Source organism: Macrotis lagotis, chromosome 4 (genome assembly GCF_037893015.1).
Source record: "Macrotis lagotis isolate mMagLag1 chromosome 4, bilby.v1.9.chrom.fasta, whole genome shotgun sequence".
Taxonomy (NCBI): Eukaryota; Metazoa; Chordata; class Mammalia; order Peramelemorphia; family Peramelidae; genus Macrotis; species Macrotis lagotis.
This window is the reverse complement of record NC_133661.1, coordinates 211,283,860-211,304,642: the sequence shown is the minus strand read 5'-3', so window position 1 is coordinate 211,304,642 and position 20,783 is coordinate 211,283,860. Positions and strand designations below refer to the sequence as shown.

At 33.6% G+C, this 20,783-nt stretch overlaps 2 protein-coding genes across 8 annotated transcripts in view; one reads left to right on the top strand and one right to left on the bottom strand.

Moving 5' to 3' along the window:
• The window catches only part of AP4S1 (adaptor related protein complex 4 subunit sigma 1), a 62,296-nt gene extending 58,948 nt beyond the window's left edge, over positions 1–3,348 (top strand). The window contains exon 7 of the transcript XR_012478153.1: positions 2,357–3,348. The gene's annotated coding sequence lies outside the window, so the exon portion shown is untranslated. The remainder of the gene's footprint in view (positions 1–2,356) is intronic.
• Positions 1–20,783, bottom strand: part of HECTD1 (HECT domain E3 ubiquitin protein ligase 1) — a 113,866-nt gene that overhangs the window by 3,469 nt on the left and 89,614 nt on the right. For 4 of the 7 annotated variants that reach the window (XM_074235367.1, XM_074235369.1, XM_074235368.1 and 1 more), the window contains 15 exons: positions 17,066–17,199; positions 16,336–16,458; positions 15,330–15,486; positions 14,259–14,481; positions 13,112–13,166; positions 12,698–12,880; positions 12,124–12,331; positions 11,957–12,042; positions 11,621–11,748; positions 9,310–9,511; positions 8,935–9,072; positions 7,756–8,363; positions 5,378–5,456; positions 5,106–5,199; positions 3,661–3,811 (listed from right to left, as the gene is read on the bottom strand). In XM_074235367.1, the coding sequence (XP_074091468.1) occupies positions 3,661–3,811; positions 5,106–5,199; positions 5,378–5,456; positions 7,756–8,363; positions 8,935–9,072; positions 9,310–9,511; positions 11,621–11,748; positions 11,957–12,042; positions 12,124–12,331; positions 12,698–12,880; positions 13,112–13,166; positions 14,259–14,481; positions 15,330–15,486; positions 16,336–16,458; positions 17,066–17,199 (2,569 nt within the window). The remainder of the gene's footprint in view (positions 1–3,660; positions 3,812–5,105; positions 5,200–5,377; positions 5,457–7,755; positions 8,364–8,934; positions 9,073–9,309; positions 9,512–11,620; positions 11,749–11,956; positions 12,043–12,123; positions 12,332–12,697; positions 12,881–13,111; positions 13,167–14,258; positions 14,482–15,329; positions 15,487–16,335; positions 16,459–17,065; positions 17,200–20,783) is intronic. The other 3 variants (XM_074235372.1, XM_074235373.1, XM_074235370.1) reach the window with 2 other exon arrangements.

Below are 20,783 nucleotides of genomic sequence, written 5' to 3'. Positions count from 1 at the left end.
AATTTTGAATGTATATCTGGAAATCACAATATTCAATATGCTAAGCCAGGGCTGTCTAAACTGAAGCCCACGGTGTGATTGTTATGCAGTCCCAGTGGGTTTATTAAATGCTGTATTTTAGCAAACTCAGCCAAGCTATTTCAAAGCTCTCACTAAAATGACAAATCAAAATATATTGTATATATTTGTTTCAATAAAACTTTTAAATGTAAGATTGGACAGTCCTGTGCCAATCAACTACTGACAAGGTGGTCTATCTTCTAATCCATTTTTGCCACTGAAGTTTTTCATGATTCTGTATTATCTACTTATCTACACATAAAACAGAATGTTGATAATAATACCAATCACTCCCCCAAAAGACAGGTGTAATAATTGTAAACTAAATACTGTTAAGCAAATGCAGAAAATAGTGCTGATAATTAGTCATATAATTTGAACATATATATTAGTCCCCCAAAATAAGTGTCCAACTAGGTACCATCATAAATTCAAGTTATTCAAACTCAACTGGGTCCTCATTGTATCAATGAGTTATTTCTTTGTTCTTTGTTAAATGACTCTCTATGATGGTCCTAAGATATTCCAAACTTCTTCATTCTGTCTTAAAGCCCCATACTTCTCTGCCTTCTGAGGACCGCAATTGTTATTTTAATGGCACAGTAAGAAATGTGTTCCTCTTCTTCCTATTCATTACCTCAAAACCTTTCTCATAAATCTTCCACACTGTCCTCCTTTCCTTCAGTCTGATAAAGAGGTGGACTTTCCCTTTGCCAAGGACAAACCCCTTGAAAAATATACTCAATCCCACGTCTCGCCTACCTTCTTCCAAGATATTATTTCTTAACTCAGCCCCTCAAACAATTTTCCCTGCCATTCCTTCCCTGTTTTAAAAGATTTCCAAATTTACCACATTCTTAAGAAACCTTCACTAGATCTTACCATTTCTTTTGTCCTGGCTACTCCCTTCTTCAGTCAGATTCCTAGAAAAATCTATTTGCATTTGCTGTTTCCATGTTCTTGCCTATGGCTTCTGCATGGTAACTTCCAATTTCGTCTCTCAATCAAAGATGTACTCTCCAAACTTAGCATCACTTAGATCTCTTAATTGTTGCATCTGGTGGGATTTTTTTTCAACACTTACCTTCCTTTTAAATTTTTTTTATTTATTTAAGGCAATGAAGTTAAGTGACTTGTTCAAGGTCACACAGCTAGGCAATTATTAAGTGTCTGGGGCTGGATTTGAACTCAGGACCCCGACTCCAGGGCTGGTGCTTTATTCACTGTGTCACCTAGCTACCCCTCAGCACTTATCTTCAACTTATTTGCTACATTTGACACTGTTAACCAGCCTTATTTCCTCCTGGATACTCTCTTTCCTGTGAATTTTTGATGCTAATCCTTCCCAATTTGCTCCCTAGCTCTCTGAATGTGCAATAAAATTTCATTCCTAGACTGTCTTCTCTTCTACTCTCCCTTTGATAACTTAATCACTCATCTGAGTTTAAAAATCTTTATGCAGATGACTCCCAGATCTCTGTCACTTCCTTCTCTCACCTCAATTTCTTCCATGAGCTTTAGTCCAATGTCACCAATTGCCTACTGGACAGTTCAAATTGGATGTCCCAAAGATATCTTAAATTCATGATATCCAAAACTGAAATATCTTTCCCTACAGCCCTCCTCTCTTCCATTATCCTTCCAGTCCTCAAAATATTATCTTTAGACTTCTCTCTCTTCCTCAGCCCACATATCCAATTAATTGTCAGATTCTGCCATTTCTACCCTCTTTAACATCTCTATCATTTAATCCATTCTCTGCACTAAGAGTCACCAAATTAGACTGAGTCCTTGATGGCCTTCTTGCCACAAGTCTTCTCATCCTCCAGTCCATCTTATACACCACTGACAAACTAATGCTTCTGAAATACAGATCTGAACATATGATTTCCTTACTCTTAAATAAGAGAAATTCCTTTGCTATTTATTTTATGTTCCCCCTTCTCTTCTGATTCTTCTTTCACAATATGACTAATATAGAAATATATTTAACATAGTTATTACACATGTATAAACTATATCAGATTACTCACAGTCAGAGGAGGGGGAGGGAAGGGAAGGAGAAAAATGTGGAACTGAAAATCTTATAAGACAATGAATGATGGAGGCTATCTTTGCATGTAGCTGGAAAAATAAATTTATTGGAAATTTTTTTCAATCAACAAATCAAAAGAAAAAACTCTTTTGTTTAGCTTTTAAAATGCTATATGACTTAGCCACAACTTACTTCTCTGTTCCAGCCTTCTCTTTGTTCCTAACACAAGTCTCCTTATCTCTTTTCTTTCTTTTTGTATAGTTGCACAGGAGCTTCCCCCCATACTTGAAAATACTCAAAGGGGGCAGCAAGGTGGCGCAGTGGATAGAGCACTAGCCCTGGAGTCAAAAGTACCTGAATTCAAATCTGGCCTCAGACAATAATTACCTAGCTGTGTGGCCTTGGGCAAGCCACTTAATCCCACTGCCTTACAGAAACTAAAAAAAAAAAAAAAAACAACAACAACAACAAACAAAAAAAACCCACTCCCTCCTAAGTGTCATTCCTTCCTATCTTGTATTTAAACATTTAGGACCTTTATATTCATGTCTTAAATACTTTAATGTGTACTTGGCTTTCACATTAGAATATAAGCTTAAGAATTTACAAATAAGGACTGTGTTTCATTATTTGTATATGCATCCACACAATATGTAGTTAATATTGCTCCAAGATCACTGTCTTGAAGAAATGGTAGAAGATGGAGCAATAGCATCATGCAAGCAACAAGCATGAAGTTGGACAAACTTCAGAAGACACTAGAGGACAGAAGGGCCAGGGGTGATTGGTCTACAGGGTTATGAAGCGTCAGATACAACTGAACAACCAACAATAAATGCACTAAAGTATTTGTTGACTGAAATGATTTTTACAAATGAAGAAATTCAAACCTCAAAGATTAAGTGACTTACCTAAGGTCACAATTATTTATGAGCCAGCTTAACTAAAATTCAGGACTTTAGTAACTAATAAAAAGCTAAAGATAAAAACAAAATCAAGTTGTCTGATATCTTCCTAACATATAGTACAGAAAACATGTACAATGATCAGAAGATTCACAATATGGTATTTGTTTCAATTATTTTTGAAAGCAGAAATCTCAGCTCATTCAAAACATAAATGAAGTTTGTTCTTAGCAATGAAAAGTTTTCTTCCCACTCTATCTATATATATCTCCCTTATCTGCTAAACTGATATTACTACAAGTAAAAGTTTGGAATAAACTCTACATGTAATTTGCTAAAGGGGAGAAAGGGGGTAGAGAGGGATAATGATAGGGGATTGGGATGGGGATGGTTTGCATTAATAAAATTTTTGTGTAAATGATTATAATACCTCTAAGAACAATTCAAATGGAAACTACAAATGAAAAGTAACAATTTACACAAAATGCACCTTTTTTCCTCTAATAAATACAATGTTGAAAACTGAATTTGCAACATAATATTTCTACAGTTTAAAAATAGAATTAAAAGTCACATGTCATTTTAAAAAAATACTCTTACTTCATTTGCATTATTGAAGTTATAAATCTCATCTCTTGGTCCTAATTCTTTTGCACATACCTATCACGTGTATAGCCTAACTTGGGCTCCGTATAATTGATAATATCTTCAGCAGCCCAGGATGGTGATTGATTTCCACAAAGAATCATCTGGACTTCTTCATGGCTGAAGGAACTCAGCTTCTCCATTGGGAAGACTTTATTAAATCCATCTTCAATATATATATATATATATAAAAACAAAGTTTAAAAAAAGACAATCACTAAGATTAAAACTTCATTTCTAAATTCTGATTTCAAAACAAAGTTTTAAATTTTAATAACCGAATGCTAACCAGTTGAAGAACATTAAATAAGGGAAACAGTTATGAATAAAAATTGTCTTCAGTTATAAAATCTCTGCTAAATTACTACCAGAAACTTAAAACCAAGTGCAGGCAACCAATATGAAATATATGTGTGTGTGTGTGTGTGTGTGTGTGTGTGTGTGTGTATGTGTATATGTATATGTATATGTATATGTATGTAGATAATCCTCCCCAGCCAACTTAGGCTAGGACTGATAATTGTCAGTGCATAACCATTAGAATGTCTGTGTGTGTGTGTCTGTGTGTGACACACACACACACACACACATACATACATATTTCTAAATACCACTTTCTATAACACTTTTCAGAATAAAATACCAGATTATTTCACTAATCTTGACAATGTTAAGTTCCCACCCAGCTGAATCTCCTGAATTTCATAATCTTCAGAAATTTATCATTCTGAAAGATTAAATCAACTCAAACACACATCTCCAGAACAATTTCTACTCCATATTCCGGTGCCAGTTATCCTTTCTCATCTTCCCTCCTACCTTTTAGTTCCTTTTTACGCAATCTCTTCCTCCATTATATTGTGAGGTCAAGGACTAAGAGTCTTATACCTTTCTATGTATTTCCAATGCTTGGCACAGAGCCTAACCCATTGCAGGCCCTTATAAAACTCTTAACTAGAATGACTGTAAGTAAGTAGGCTGTCCATTTTACAGATAAATAACGCAATTATCAAACTCTATGTCTTATTAAGCTCTATGCCTATTTCCAATGACTAGTCAAGGGCGGAACCCCTCAGAACCCTTCTTCTTAATTCCCTTAAAGTCTCACTATCTCCACTTTTTCTGGTGATGAACTAGACTGGAAGTAGGACAACTCTCTATGGCAGTATTCATCACAAGAAAAATTAGCCATGCCAGCCTTCACCAATTGTCACCAAGCACAGTACCTTACCAACAATTCAGGAACTATGATTTAGCTCCATTAAAAAAAAAGGTGGGGGAGGGGGGAGGTAGGGGATGGTGTTTTATAAATGAAGAGGTAGAGAAAGAGGACACAATTAACACAATTGGGTAAAAAAAGGAACCACAGATGAGAAAAATTTTTAATGAATTCAATTCCTTCACTATAGTTAACCTGAAAAAAATATCCAAAAGAGTCTTCCTGTGATAATTAAAACTACCTCGAAAAGCTTCCATCTGTTTCTGAATACCCGTCTGCATGCAGAAGTCAAACATCAGATCCACATATTCCTCTGCATTGTCCATTGTAATCATCTACAAGAAAAAAGCAAATTAGCTATTACTGTGCTAGTCAAAGAGGGTTTCAGGTGTTTCCTAATGCAAGATACTGAGAGAGAGAGAGAAAGAGAGACAGAGACAGAGAGACACACTGATTATCTCCCCTTCAAAGATACAGCTATCAAAAGTCTAATCATTGAAACAAAACCTTTACCTCATCTTCACCTCGAGGTTTCAGATCCACAGCTGTAAATCCATAAACTCTGGAGGAAGGACAGAACTGGAAATTTAAACTGAAAAGTAAAAGAATAAAGGATTCATTACCAAATTGCTGACAGGGTAATGAATAACTGGTATGATCCTTTCCTATGGGAACATTTTTTTTAAAAGTATCAAAATTGATTCACTTATTAATATTCAATCAACTATAAAAACAAAGTATCCATGTAAAATTCTCTGTAATTAGATTTAAAAACAAACTTCCATAACTTCAAATTCCTTTTGCACAGTTACAAGGAATAAATAAATTAAGTTTAAAAAACTGCAACTTCTCTTTGTTTATATATTTATGAACCTCTGCTTTTTCTGTGCCTTTTCTTATCATCCTATGTCATAATAGCTCTCCCATCTAGGAAATATAGTACAATCCCCTCATCTGACAAATGAGATAGCTATAGACTGTCCTAGTAGTGAAGTGACTTACACAATGTAATAAGTAGCAAACAGCCATTCAAACCAAAGTTGTTTGTCTTTAAACTTACTACTTCCTTCACTATATTATACTATATTAAAATGAACCTAAGTACATTAAAAAATTATTGCTTATTTATTTCTAATGGAATTCAATGGACAGGCATCAGGTCTATTCTTAATACTGCATAGCATTCATGATGCTAACATTGACCAAAAATGGCTTTGTATCACCCAGACCAAGGAGAAATAACAAGTTTAAATTATTTATATCTTCAGTTTAAAGTTAACTAAATGTTAAAACTTTAAACATTATGCTATGAAAAGAAACCATATACTTTTCAACATGTCAATTTTTTTCAAATTCTTCATATTTTAGCCATTCCAATTCCATTAATTGTAAATGCATGAGAGGTTAAAGTCAAAGGTTTGTTTTTGCTCTCATACAAATTCTTATTCTACTGGTTAAAAAAGGAAAAAAATTATTACCTCTGCAAAAAAGTGATTACAAATTCTATACCACTGCCATTGAAAAGCAGACGATTGCAGTTATAAATCTATTTTCCCCCAAAAAAATAATATGTAATGTCTTATGCAGAAACAGCATGGCTTTGTGGATATGGAACTGGCCCTAGAGACAGGAAGACTTGGATTAAAACTGACTCTAAAATACTATAATAGCTGAGTCTATCCTATGGTTATCACCTAACCAGGCAATTCTGTAAGATTACATATGCTGGGGGTGGCTAAGGTGGCACAATGGATAGAGCACCGGCCCTACAGTCAGGAGTACATGGGTTCAAATCCAGCCTCAGACACTTAATAATTACCTGGCTGTGTGGCCTTGGGCAAGCCACTTAACCCCATTGCCTTGCAAGAAAAAAAAAAAAACTAAAAAAAAAAAGATTATATATGCTGATCAGTTTTCTTATATATAAAGTTAACAGACCCAAAACAATTCCCCACCGAACCATCCCCACTTAATAAAAACATAATAAGCAAAATGAAAGAAAAGTCTCTCAAAAATAAACCTAATGAGAAATAGCAAATTCAACATACACTAAAGAGAAGAATTGAAAATATTAACAAAATATCTGAAGCAAATATTACATATGCACTGAATGCAAGAAAAGTCTCCTATGACTTAAGATATCGATGTACTTTGAATAAAAAAAAGAAGGTACTAAATTTCTGACTGTTGACACAGGCGAGCATAGGTTCCAAGTTAGTCCTGCCCTTGCCCAAAAATTCAACCTAAACGCACTTGAAATACGAATTTATGATCTTTGACAAACTAAATTTAAAACATTTTAAACCATTTCTATTATTAATATTCTTTTTTTTTTATGCAAGGCAAATGGGGTTAAGTGGCTTGCCCAAGGCCACACAGCTAGGTAATTATTAAGTGTCTGAGACCGGATTTGAACCCAGGTACTCCTGGCTCCAGGGCCGGTGCTCTATCCACTGCGCCACCTAGCTGCCCCTATGATAAATATTGTTACCCTACAGAAATAATAATCCCAATACCAATAGTAGAGGTCTAAGTGTAGTAAGAAATAAAAAATTTCTTAACTTAAAATTTTTTTCTAGAGTTTTATCTATTAGAACACTGGGTCTAGTTAAATAGTTTCACTTAAGAAGATTTAATTTTAGGGGCGGCTAGGTGGCGCAGTGGATAGAGCACCGGCCCTGGAGCCAGGAGTACCTGGGTTCAAATCCGGTCTCAGACACTTAATAATTACCTAGCTGTGTGGCCTTGGAAAAAAAAAAAAAAAGATTTAATTTTAAAGACAACAAATAATCTGTGATTTTTCCATAAACAGGTACTGCTAATTAGATAGATAAACAAAGGAAAAATGTTTTTGAAGCTATAAGGTTAAAAATCATACATATAAATCTTACCCTAAATCTTCTATGCTAAGAGGAGGTCCAGAACCTGATGGATTCTTCAGCATTAGATCCTGCAATTTTGTGTTCTTTTCATCTTCTGAAAGACTTTTGTTGCCTAAAATTTGGCGTCTTTTAATAGCAAGGTCTTTAATTTCCTTTAAAAATCTGGCTCTATGTGGATTTACCAGTTCAAAATCTTCCCAAGTTAAAATCCCATTAAACCAAGCTGGAGGTTTTGGTTTAGGTGGATCAAGAATAAATTCTGATTTTGAATCCTCTTCAAAGCTTCCAACTGAGAGTGAATCATGACCTTCTTCTGTAGATGCTTCAGACTGACTTTCAGTACAGTGTAAGTCTCTATCACCTCGTGACTCATAAATCAATTTACTCATATTGCTTTTAATGTCACCCATGCACATGAGTTTAAAGAAAGGCTTAGAAATAGGTAAGTCCACAAGTCTATTATCCTGAATGCACTTGGCCAAGAAAATTCCAAGAAAATGAAAGAGTTTTGTGATTCTTTCAAGTTCATCACTATCTTGTGGGAATGGTGCAGTAAAAAGTCCACATGATCTTTGAACATAGTACCCAGGGGGTTTCAATCCACCTCCGAGATCAACCTGAGTGTTGTAAAAAGAAGAAAATAAGCAGACTACAATTGAATCATATAATAAACTAAAGACTACTTTCTTTCCACTAGGGAGATAAGGGGAACTTAAAAAACATTACCTTCTGTCCAACAAATTCTAAAATAGCATTTCTAGTAGGTGAATTTATTGTTAATTTGTATTAACCTAAGTCAATGCTAATTTCAGTTATAATAATAAACATTTCTAAAGTGTGAAAGTCACATTCTACTAATGTGACTTATATTAATAGCGTTAATTCCAAAGACGTTTTTTCAAGCTATAACTGAGTCAAGTTTTAAATTGTATATAGGAGATTGGGGAGTGGGAGTGTGCCCCACAGCACAAGAGTGAAAAGGGTTATATTTTTAATTTTTTAAAAAATGAAATATCCATTTGATATCTTTTTAAAACAGACATTTCAATAAAGATAATAACAAGTTTGTTGTTATTACTTATTAGTCAAATAATTTTGGAATTCTATAGTTCTGAGTTTTGGGGTTCCATGTTCTATGGATCAGTATTTCTAAGTTAACAAATACAAAATGAGGAAAATGGATCTTACATGACGAGATTCATCATCTGGGAAGTCATCATCACAAAGCCATGTTCCCAGTTCAGTTCTCTGAAATTCTGCTGCCACCAGAGCATAAAATTCTAGTGTAGGTCCCAGGCCAGTTCCTTCTTCTCCCAAAAACTCAACCTAAAATAATGATCATAAGTTGTTTTTTGGGGGTTTTTTTTGTTTGTATTTAGGCTGCAAGGCAAATGGGGTTAAGTGGCTTGCCCAGGGCCACACAACTAGGTAATTACTAAGTGTCTGAGACAGAATTTGAACCCAGGTACTCCTGACTCCAGGGCTGGTGCTTTATCCATGGGGCCACCTACCCAACCCCTTTTCCTTTTTACCAAACAAAGCCTTCTAACTCAAATATCGTACCTCTAGAACTGATTTCCGATCTGCATGTATCTGCATAACATTCTCGGCCCATTCCATTAGTGAATCACCACGTGGAACTTTTACTCTTTCATGCTTAAGACGACCAACTCTAAATTCTCCTGGATCATCCCGTCTTACAGTACTGGTTGTTCTTGTTCTTTCAACAGTAGCCTCACGCCTATTTTGCAACCACACTATTGCTCTGAAAGAAAAAAAATTCATGAGCAAATGTAACTTCATATTTAGAACCAGTAAATTATTTATGTGATTAAAATTTTTTAGTTAGGATATTTTTTAAAACATAGAAAGAAATGAGAAATACAAATTTTTACCATCAACACAAATGAACAAAGAAATGTGGAGAATAGCTAGGTGGCACAGAGGATAGAACACCAGCCCTGGACTCAGGAGGACCTAAGTTCAAATCCAGCCTCAGACACTTAACTGTGAAACCTTGGGCACTTAACCCCATTGCCTTGCGAAAAAAAAAAAAAAGTGGGAGATCTACATCACATACTAAATTCAAAAGAACAAATATTACAAGGTTCCTCTTCAACAAATAATAATTGATTGTGTAGTACTTATGGAGTAAATAAACATTCTTTAGTTAAAGCATAAATCATTAATTATATTAAAACTATTTGTGTTGCATGTGTAACAGATTTGTGTGTACACATATACATATCCAAATCTTTCTATGCATATCAAGAGGAGGGGTTTGGAATAAGACAAAAGTTTATATCTTGTACATGGCATTCATTAGCTGAATAACCATGGACAAGTCCCTTAAATTCTTTGAACCTTAATTCATTCAGATGTAAAATGGGGATGTAGTGACCTGATGGCTTTTGTGATGCTCAAATGAGACACTCAAAGTAAAGTATTTCAGAAATAATAAAATGTAATGTGGAATTGAGTTATAATTATCATAGCTATATTCACATGGGAAAATACTTCAAAGTAATTAAATATGAATATGTCTCCATATTATGGAGAAAGTACTTTGCACATTTAATAAGCTCTAAAGGACAGAGCAATGCAACTACAACATTATATTTATTGCTTAGACATTAACTCAACTCTCTCAGTGCATTAAAAGTGTGTAATGTTATGTTCCAAATATATTATGGATGAAAAACCACAGGATTAAACCAGCTTTATAAGCATGCAGCTGTTGGATACCATTAAAAGCATACTATTAGTCATTTAAACATTTTATTTTGTAATTATCAAAGTAACTGAAAAAAAAAACTGGGGAAGATAAATGTTTTACTTGCAGCAGTAATATATATATATATATATCTTACAATAAAATTTTAAATGGAAATTGTTAAAAATATAATTTTAGCTAATAACTAAAACACTACAAAACTTAATGGAGCTTTTTTTTGTAAATGGATGAATTTTCTATCCCAGAAAACTAAATCACTCTAAACATGGATGATGGCTAGCACTTCTTAACCATTATCCAGTTGACAGAGTCTCTTCCAATGTAATGCAATTCAATTCAATAGGCTTTATTAAGTACCTATTATATAATGAACTCTTGAGGAATATAAAGCCAAAAACCAAAACTGCCTGCCTAGGCTCTCAAGGAGCTTATAGTCTATCTATTATTTTATGATATGCAAAATATTACCAAAAAATAATGTTCACAATGGAAAAAAATTAAAAATTCATCTTTATCAACCACTTAATTCTAAGCTGAAATAAACCCCTTCATTTTGACTAGAAGTACTACTATATGGAAGTACTGGGGAGATTCACTGATTTATATAAAACTTTTAGTAGCATATAATCAAGACAAATTCTTTTATTAACTTCAAAAAATACACACACACACACACACACACAGACAAACACACTTCCAGGAAGAGTGCTTGAATTTACTATCTGATCTTCCCATGAAATAATTTCCCTCAAACTGAAAAAATATTTTTGTCTTTTCTTGGATCACAACTCCTTATAGAAAAGAATTATTAATAGAAAAATTAAAAATTTAAAAAAATAGAAAAGAATTATTTTGAAGGCTGGGACTATATCTTCTCCTTTATATAAAACATATTTTTTTTCTTCCTCCTTCCCCCTAAAATACTTAAGACTTATAAGGCTATTAAAAGCAACAGATGCACAATTCAAAACCTTTCTCCCCTATTCTTCTCCAAATCAAAAGCAAATATTTAAAGAATAGTTCAAAGCAAAAATTTAAAACCAGCAGGCCCATTCTAAAAGATTGAAGCACTAAGTTTCTAATAGATCAAACTATAGTAATAATCCCTAAGAATATTATTCTTATATGCAGATTTCTTACCTAGATGCTCCAAATGCTGTGCATGTGAAATAAAGCTGCCTGGTTTCAAATGGTATTAAGAAGGGACACTTGCTGGTTAACTGTTCACACCAGTCTGGCAGAGCACCACTTGCTAGTGCCAATGGTTCCTGAAAATTATTGTATGAAACAATGGTCACAGTGCTATATGTGAATTAACATAAAAAGAGTAAATTCTGATATATAGCTAAGCAAATGCAAATGCTCAAACAAATAAAAACAGCCATAGAAAAATCAGGCATAGAAGAACATGTTAAAGAAAGGACTTTAAAAGCCCAGCACTTACAGTATGCATAGTCATTGGTCTGGTGTAATTACCTCAATCTGCTGCAAGATTTTCGTAGTGATTTTTTTGCTTGTGAATTCATCTGGTGGAAAATTAAACTGAAGCTGCTCATCTCCTTCTGTAAACATTAATAAAAATATAAAAACTTGACTTGTTTTTAAAATGATGTTGAAGAAACCAGACAAGGTTCCTTACATACCTTCTTGGGAAGATCTTGAGTAAGGGTCACTTGCAACTATATATAGAATACGTAACAACTGTAAAACATCTTCTACTCCACATGAATTCTGTCCATTTCCTGCTTTGGCCTGAGGCTGTTCTTTGACCAAACTAAGAATATCACAATTTTGAAAAGTAGAAATGGCTCCCTGGTTCAATCCAGACTTTGATCCATGCTCACAAAAATCCTATAGAATTAATTAGTAAAATTATTTTTAAGTAATATTTTTAGAATAAATCAAAGGCTGATCTATCAGTTGAAACTTTATGAGAAGTTGTAGAAGTGATACCTTGTCAATAAAAACAGTTCATAACCCAAATATGAGAAATTTCTTTTACTTTAAATATCTCTTAACAAGATGTTTACATTCCTAAGAAACTTTACTAGAATCTGAGTCTATAAGATCAGATATAAAAATGAAATTGTTGGAGCACTGACATCATTAACTAAACAAGCTTCTAACAACACCCCATTTTAACCTTTCTCTACAAAGCTGCAAAATGGAGCACACAGCCATTCCCAAACAAAACAGTATTTGGATGAGGACATATACCTTGTATGCAGCTATGAGCTGAGAACAATTTCTGTTTTTTCTAATACTTTTATTAGTGCCAGTTAATTTCCAGTGGCGCAGGAAAGCAGAGTCTGCATTCTTCTGCAGGTAGGTTATCAAGTCATTCTTTGGTAATTCATCAGTGCCAAGGTACTGTTCCACATGCTCTATAGACCAGCAACCCTACAACAGGAAGAACCAAATGTTGGTCTTTCCTGATTGTAAAGTCTTAAGACAGTTTACATGCATCATACTAAGAAATCTTTGGGATCATGCATTTAACAATTAAGAACAATTTTAATTTAAACTGTAAACTGCTGTTAGTATTATTTTTTCCATTTAGTGTATGAACCTCACAATCAGCAAGAAAAGCAAGAAATAAAAATTTTTTAAATAATTTTTAAAAGTTCTTACCATTTTACCATTTTCCTTTTCTTTGTCAGAATCCTTCATCTCTCTGTACATGATTCTAAATTTGAAGATATTATCCAAATTAATTAAGTCTTTTCTTAAAGTTTACTTCCAATGAAGTTTATTTATACTCTAATAAGGGTTGCCCCTTTGGCCACATTCTGAGGGAATAAGTGTAAAATCTTGGGAGAAGTTTATGTACACAAACAGAACAGGATACTTCAAAACCAAGAAAGGAATAAAGCAAAAAAGGCACTCATTGCAGAGCAAGTTCTAAGAATGAATACAAATAAACTACTGGAAAGAAATATAACAGAGTGGAAAGCCATTTGCATCACAAATTATTTTATACAGCAAAATAAGAGAGAATTTTTCAAATGTAAAAGCCAAAACATAATGAATAGATTTGAGATTGGAAGTGGAAGAAGGAATCAGAGACTGTTCTGCTTATTTCCTTTCCCTTTCAAAAACTGAAGTGTTCCAAAAGAGACTTGTGCAGTGTATATAACTGCTTTTTGTTTAGGCTTTTTTTTTTTGCAAGGCAAACGGGGTTAAGTGGCTTGCCCAAGGCTACACAGCTAGGTAATTATTAAGTGTCTGAGACCAGATTTGAACCCAGGTACTCCTGACTCCAGGGCAGGTGCTTTATCCACTACGCCACCTAGCCACCCCTTATAACTACTTTTATAAAGCATACCTGCAGTAAAAATGTCAACCATCAAATTACAAAACTATCAATATTGATCAGTTCATAGCTCCTATATGATTAAGCCTGATGTATAGACATGCTTTATAAATACTGGGGAAAAAGATCATTAAATGGGTATTTTTAAACAAACTATAAAATTTTTATTTTTTTAATATATTTAAACTATAAAAATTTTTTAAACAAATTTATGAAAAAAAAGGGGGGGCCTAGATGGTACAGTGAATAGAGCACCAGCCCTGGAGTCAGGAGTACCTGAATTCAAATATGGCATCAGACACTTAAAAATTACCAAGCTGTGGGGCTTTGGGCAAGCCACTTAACCCCATTGCCTTGCAAAAAAAAAAAAAAGTATTAAAAAAAGAACCTTTACAAGTGTCAGAAACAAAAGTTCAAACTTGAGTTATATCACATGCTATAAAAACTAAAAAAAAAAATTCTTACGTGTATGTTGGTTCCCAAATACGCCTAAGTTTATCAGATTTCACATTGCCATTACAGGAAAATTGAAGTAATTTTTGGACATAGTAAAAGATGGTTGATTTGAAGTTGGTGAGGGGCAATTCGACTTCACGAGTTGTTCCAAGGCCTGTTACTTTCAAAGTAAGTGCTAATCGAGGTGATGGAGTACATTCAACCTCTTCTAAGAGTTCAGAATGAGGTGTACCTACAAAATTTGAAAACAATATAAGAAACTTCCCTACGGGAAAAAAATACAAAATAATAATAATCTAGAAAGCTCATTACACCAAGAGGCGGAAGAAATGATATTTACTCCCCTCTGCCATATATTAGCTATATAAACAATATCTTACCTTCTAAAGGCAATGGATAAATGTGGTATGTCACACACACACACAAACACTCACCTCTCTCTCTCTCCCTCTCTCTCTCCCTCTCTCTCTCTCTCTCTCTCTCTCTCTCTCTCTCCTCGAGATTAACTAGATTAATTAAGGACAATGGTATACTATAAAGCATGCCACTCATTACTTTCACAACTAAGCAAAAAAAGTCCTAACTTTTTTAAAGTGCTTGTTTAAATTGTAACCACTTAAATTTAAACTAAGAGTTTCACATCAAGTTTTTAAAAATTTTACACAAAATCTTCTATGACAATAGTTTATCTAAAGACTGAATATTGTCCCAAATATTGTAAAATTAGCACAAAGGTTAAAATGTGATTCCATATTCACCATGAGCCCTTTTCAAAACAATTCCCTTTATAAAAAGAAAGATGATTAAAGAAAACAAAATCTGTGATTTTAGTAAATTATTTGTTTATAATAATGAATAGTAACAGCTCAGATTATCAAAGTATTTTGTACCCGAACCATTCCTATTTAACATGATTTTATATTTTCAGGATTCAAACAGAACAGAACATCCCTGTTTTATGCTAATTCACACATTATACCTATATTTTTCTAAGTTTATGACATGGCTATTTTATTATTGCCTAAAAAACTAAAAAAAAAAATCAGAAAACATAAAATATACACTATTCTACCTACATACCAGGGGGTGGAATTTCTAGGTCGGTTGTCTGCTGGACATTAGTACGACCAGGTCTAGGATCAAAAGCAGGTACTAATGCAGAAAACTGACGTTTTAGCACATAATCATCATCCCAAGTTCTCCGACGTCCTCCTTTAGTTTCATACTCCTCCTCTTCCTAATTAAAAAAAACTATGTCAACCAAACATTATCTGAATAATAATTTTATGCATGCAAAAGAAGTGCAATCAGTGAAAGGTTTTTAGGCAGCAAACCAGCCTTATCAAAGTTGATAAATTAATACCATAGCATAGTCACATGTTACATCAGAGAATAAGAAAACACAAATTTACATATGTAAAGACTTTATGTGTGTGTGTGTATGTATATAAAACAAGAAGAACTGACACTACCAAGTCCCATAGCACTTAACAAAACATAACTAATGCTAAATTATAATAGTTTAAGATCATACACTCTCAAAAACCTCCCATTTCCCTTTTTATTCTTAACCAAATTGGTGAAAAGTGTTTGCCCTGATAATGTTTTTTGTATGTGCAAAGATTATTTTCAACATTCATCTTTCTGTAACCTTTTGAGTTCCAAATTTTTCTTCCTTCTTTTGTTCCTTTCTCCCCCTCCCCAAGATAGCAAGTAATCTGATACAGGTTATTATATGTATAATTATTAAACCTATTTATAGTTACTGACCTGAAACCAAAATTACCAAACATATAGCAGTATATGAACAAAACGAAAGAATTCTAGACAGACCCTGTGTCTGTTACCATAGCTTTTTCCACTAGAGCTGTAACCTAGGCACCCCCCCTTCCCAAATAAGTCCTTTTTTCACAAGTCTAGGGAAGTAAAATTTGTGTACTAGGAAATATCATCAGCTAGTCTTCAGTGGAGATTCCTTTTATCTAATCCTTTTCTTAAACAATAGCATAAATTCTTCTAAGCTCTGTTTTATTTTTAAATGTACTACAGGTTTGGGTAAAGGGTATAAAGAAGAGGTGGAGTCTACCTGTTCCCCAAGGGGCCGGCTGCCTGCTCCTGCAGGGACCTGAGGTAGCTGCGATGTGACAGCATGGTGAGTCACATCAGAGCGGGAACCTGCTCGACGCTGAAGGGATGGACGCCTCAGGATCTCAAAATAAGAAATGTAAAAGATTCTGAATTACAGTAGAAGTTATTTCCCTTAACCCAACCAATTTTGCTCTGAAACAATCAATACACACATTGATATTAAAATTGGGAACTTTAGCTCTTTCAGGAAAACTTTTTCTTGATAATGAAATTGTAATGAAGTTGATTATGAATTTCCTAAGCTTCATACACTAAAAATAACTATCTTTCTTCAGCAAAAATTCATTTTAGTAAGTCTTATCAAATAGAAGAGTTAATGTATAAGGAAATCTAATATATTAAAATTCCTACAAAGAGACTTTTCAGGTAGTGGACTTACTTGGATAACCATGAAATGGTCTAATTTAGCCCACTAAAAAGAAACACACATCAGAGATGCATCAGTGTACTATAATTAAGATATACTCCAATACCATGGTGCCACTCTAAATGATCTAACCTTTCTTCCCCATCAGTCAAAACATCCATCACAACACATGGAAAGAATTTTTAATCACCAGTTTCCCATTTAAGAGAACTTTCCCTCGAATATCATACTTCTAATTTAATGATTCTTTTGTCATCACTTTCCTATATTAATGAAAAAAAAGTAAAGAAATTTCCTATACCATAACTTCTTCATACTCTTGATCTTCCTGATTGTCATCTTCATTCTCATCATCTTCTTCATCTGGCTCAGGCAAGTCCTCATCATCATCTAACTCTGCTAACAATGTACTTGCACGGCAGCTATCAAGAAAATCTAAAGAAAAACATAAATAATTTTATTTTCAAAGTAATCAACAAACTGACAAGAAATACCGTACACACCTATGGTCCAATAAAATAAGAAAATTTAAAGAATAAAATGTAAAATTGTAATATTAAAGATAAAATGACCTAATATGATTACAAGAGAATCTGTAGAGTAAATGGGTTTCAATAAAGAAAAGATAGCAAGGACAAGATGCAATAGTCAATAATGAAGCAACTGATGGTATATGAATGTTATGGAGTACTACTGTTCTATAAGAACAATGAGGGTGGCTGGGTGGTACAGTGGATAGAGCACCTCAATCCAGGAGGACCTGAGTTCAAATCCAGCCTCAGACACTTAATAATTACCTAGCTGTGTGACCTTGGGCAAGTTACTTAACTCTATTGCCTTGTTAAAAAAAAAAAAAAAGAAATCGTGAATGTCTGGTCAGACTCTAGAGAAGCATGGGACGAATTACAAGGAACTAAATCTGAGTGAAGGAGGCAGAATCACATTAACAACAACATTGTGAACTGATCGACCTTGATGGATATAACTCCTCTCAGAAGGTCAGAGCTAGGACAAGCCTGGGAGACCTCTTCTGGACAATGCTATTTACATTCAGAAGAAGGAAAAACAAAACAAAACAAAGAAAAACCTATAGAATCTGAATGAACACTATGTTCACTTTTAAAAAATTTCTTTTATGTTTTTCTTTCCTATCTCTTTTTTCTTATAAAGAAAGTTACTTATCTGTATGTTAAACACAAATGTGCATGTGTGTACACACACACACACACACACACACACACACACACACACACACACACAGGTCACCAGACTGCTGTTCAGGAAAGTGGGATAGGAAGGTAGGGTAGAAGGAAATTGTATAACTTAAAAATATGCACATGCAATGTTCAAAATCTTTCATAACATGCAACTAGAAAAATAAAATATCAATTGTGAAAAAATAATGATGTAATTTAAATAATGGAGGTAGTAAAAATGTATTATTTTATATACATTTATCCATGGTTCACTGGAAGGGGAATTATCTAATTGTACTGATTCTATACTTCCTTCAAGCTGCCAGAAGACACTCAAATAGGTATAACAAGTGTTTATTTTTCCTTCTTTACTCTAGGAATCAACATAACAGAATACCATTAAAAATTTCAAACTAGGTATCTCAAAAATCAAATGAGGTCTTCTAAATATTATTATACTAGCATTATAAGAGTATTTAGTAGATATGCTTAACCCAAATTTAATGTTTTAGAGAACTAATAAAGGAAGAACCAGGTATAGCCTAATATCTTTTGCATTATTCTTCCCATATTAGCATATTAACACACCCCTTGGCTGCATATACTTATGTATACACACATTATGTATACATATGCACATATATTCATCCATATGTATATGTATATGGATGTTTATGAATATGTATTTGTATATTTAGTAGCCAAGAACTTTCTTATATATTTTATGCAAAAGGTAAAAGCAGAGAAAGACAATTATTAACCAATAGAACAACAGGAGTTAGTTCCTGGTTCAGAGCCTAAGATAATATACAAGAAAATAGTCTATGTGACTCCAAAGACATTACTGCAATGTCACCACAAGATGAGAATACTCAGGAGTTCAAATAATACTATATCCAAGAAATAAATAGGTAGTCTTTCCTCTACTAATTTTTTTCACTTTCTCATGAATAAAGAATGTTTGTACATAATTGTTCACAAATTTTCTCCCCCATTAACCTTTGAGCTCCCCAAGAATTAGGACTGTCTTCAACTTTGTACCCTCACCCAGCATACTACAGGTACTTAAGAGAAGTTTACTGATTGAATCCTTGATATCTAAACTCAAATGTGTAATACAATAAGCAAGATGAACTGGACCTCCTAAAGCAAAAAGGAAAAGGTGACCTGCAAGTATTACAAAGTTATGATGGAAAATAGGCCCTATGATTGGAATATGAACCCCAAAAAAGGTGAGATGGGAGTGGAAAAGTAGCACCATATAATGAAACCTATATTGGAGAGACTAGACAGTAATGATACAAGAGCCCCCAAAAGCTGATACAATCTTGGGCTACATTACTTCCAGAAGGTGAGAGAACCACTATACTTGACCTAATCGAATCACAATCATAGGGAAAAAGGAAAAGAAGCTATATTTCTAAAATATTTATAGTAGCTCTCTTTGTGATGGCAAAGAACTAGAAATTGTGGGGATGTCCATCAACTGTGGAATGATTGAACAAAATGTGGTATAAGATTGTGATGTATTGTGCTATAAGAAATGATGAGCTAGATGAACTTAGAAAAACTTGGATAAACTTGAACAAGATAATGAAGAGAAAATTAAACAAAAGAACACTGTATATAGTAAACAGTGATGTTTTAAGAACAACTTTGAGTGACTAAATCACTTTATTATAAAATAAATACTCAAAATAACTACAAGGAACATATGAAGGAAGATGCTATATGCATCCAGAGAAAGAATTAATAGAAGTATGTATAGAATGAACATATATGCATATTTGCGTCTAATGGCAACAATTTTAGGATGAGGGGATTAAAGGAAAGGAAAAAAGAAATTTATGTAACTTTATTAAGTATTTAAAAAGAATGGCAAATTGTACATAACAAATTTGCAGTTTCATGTGCAATCTTTTTAAATTATATTACACTGTTATGAAAATTTTTGTTTTATTCCATAAATTAAAAATGAAATGAGTAACTTTTAAAAAAGTATTGTGTTTACCAAAGGACAACAAAAATGTGCAAACCCATTTATCCAGCAATACCACTACAGGGTCTATACCCTAAAGAGATGATGAAAAAGGATAAAAGCATCACTTGTACAAAAATATTCAAAGCAACTCTGTTTGTGGTGGCAAAGAACTAGAAATTGAGTGAATGTCTATCAATTGGGGAATGGCTTAATAAACTATGGTATGTGATAGAACACTATTGTTCTATTAGAAATCAGGAGGGATGGGAATTCAGGCAAGCCTGGAGGGATTTACATGAACTGATGCTGAGCAAGATGAGCAGAACCAGAAAAACACTGTATACCCTAAAAGCAACATGGTGGGTGATAATCAACCTTAATGGACTCGCTCATTCCATCAGTGCAACAATCAGGCACAATTTTGGGGTATCTGCAATGAAGAATCGCATATGTATCCAGAGAAAGAATTATGGAATTTGAACAAAGACCAAGACTATTACCTTTAATTAAAAAAAAAAACCTGGTATCTTGCTTCTCTCTCATCACATCCAACTTAAATCTATGTATACTACGGAAACAATGTAAAGACTAGCAGACTTGCCTTCTGTGGGAGGAGGGAAGCAAGATTAGGAGGAAAATTGCAAAATTCAAAACAAATAAATAAATAAATACATTTAAAAAAATTTATAAAGTATTGTGTTTAGTTCTGAGCACTGCATTTCATAGAAAGTTCACTGATAAATAGAAAAAACCTAGAGGACAAGAAGAATGGAGAATCTGACATAAAGGAAAGAACTGGAAATATTTTACATAAAGATGAAACAATTCAGTGTACACTATAA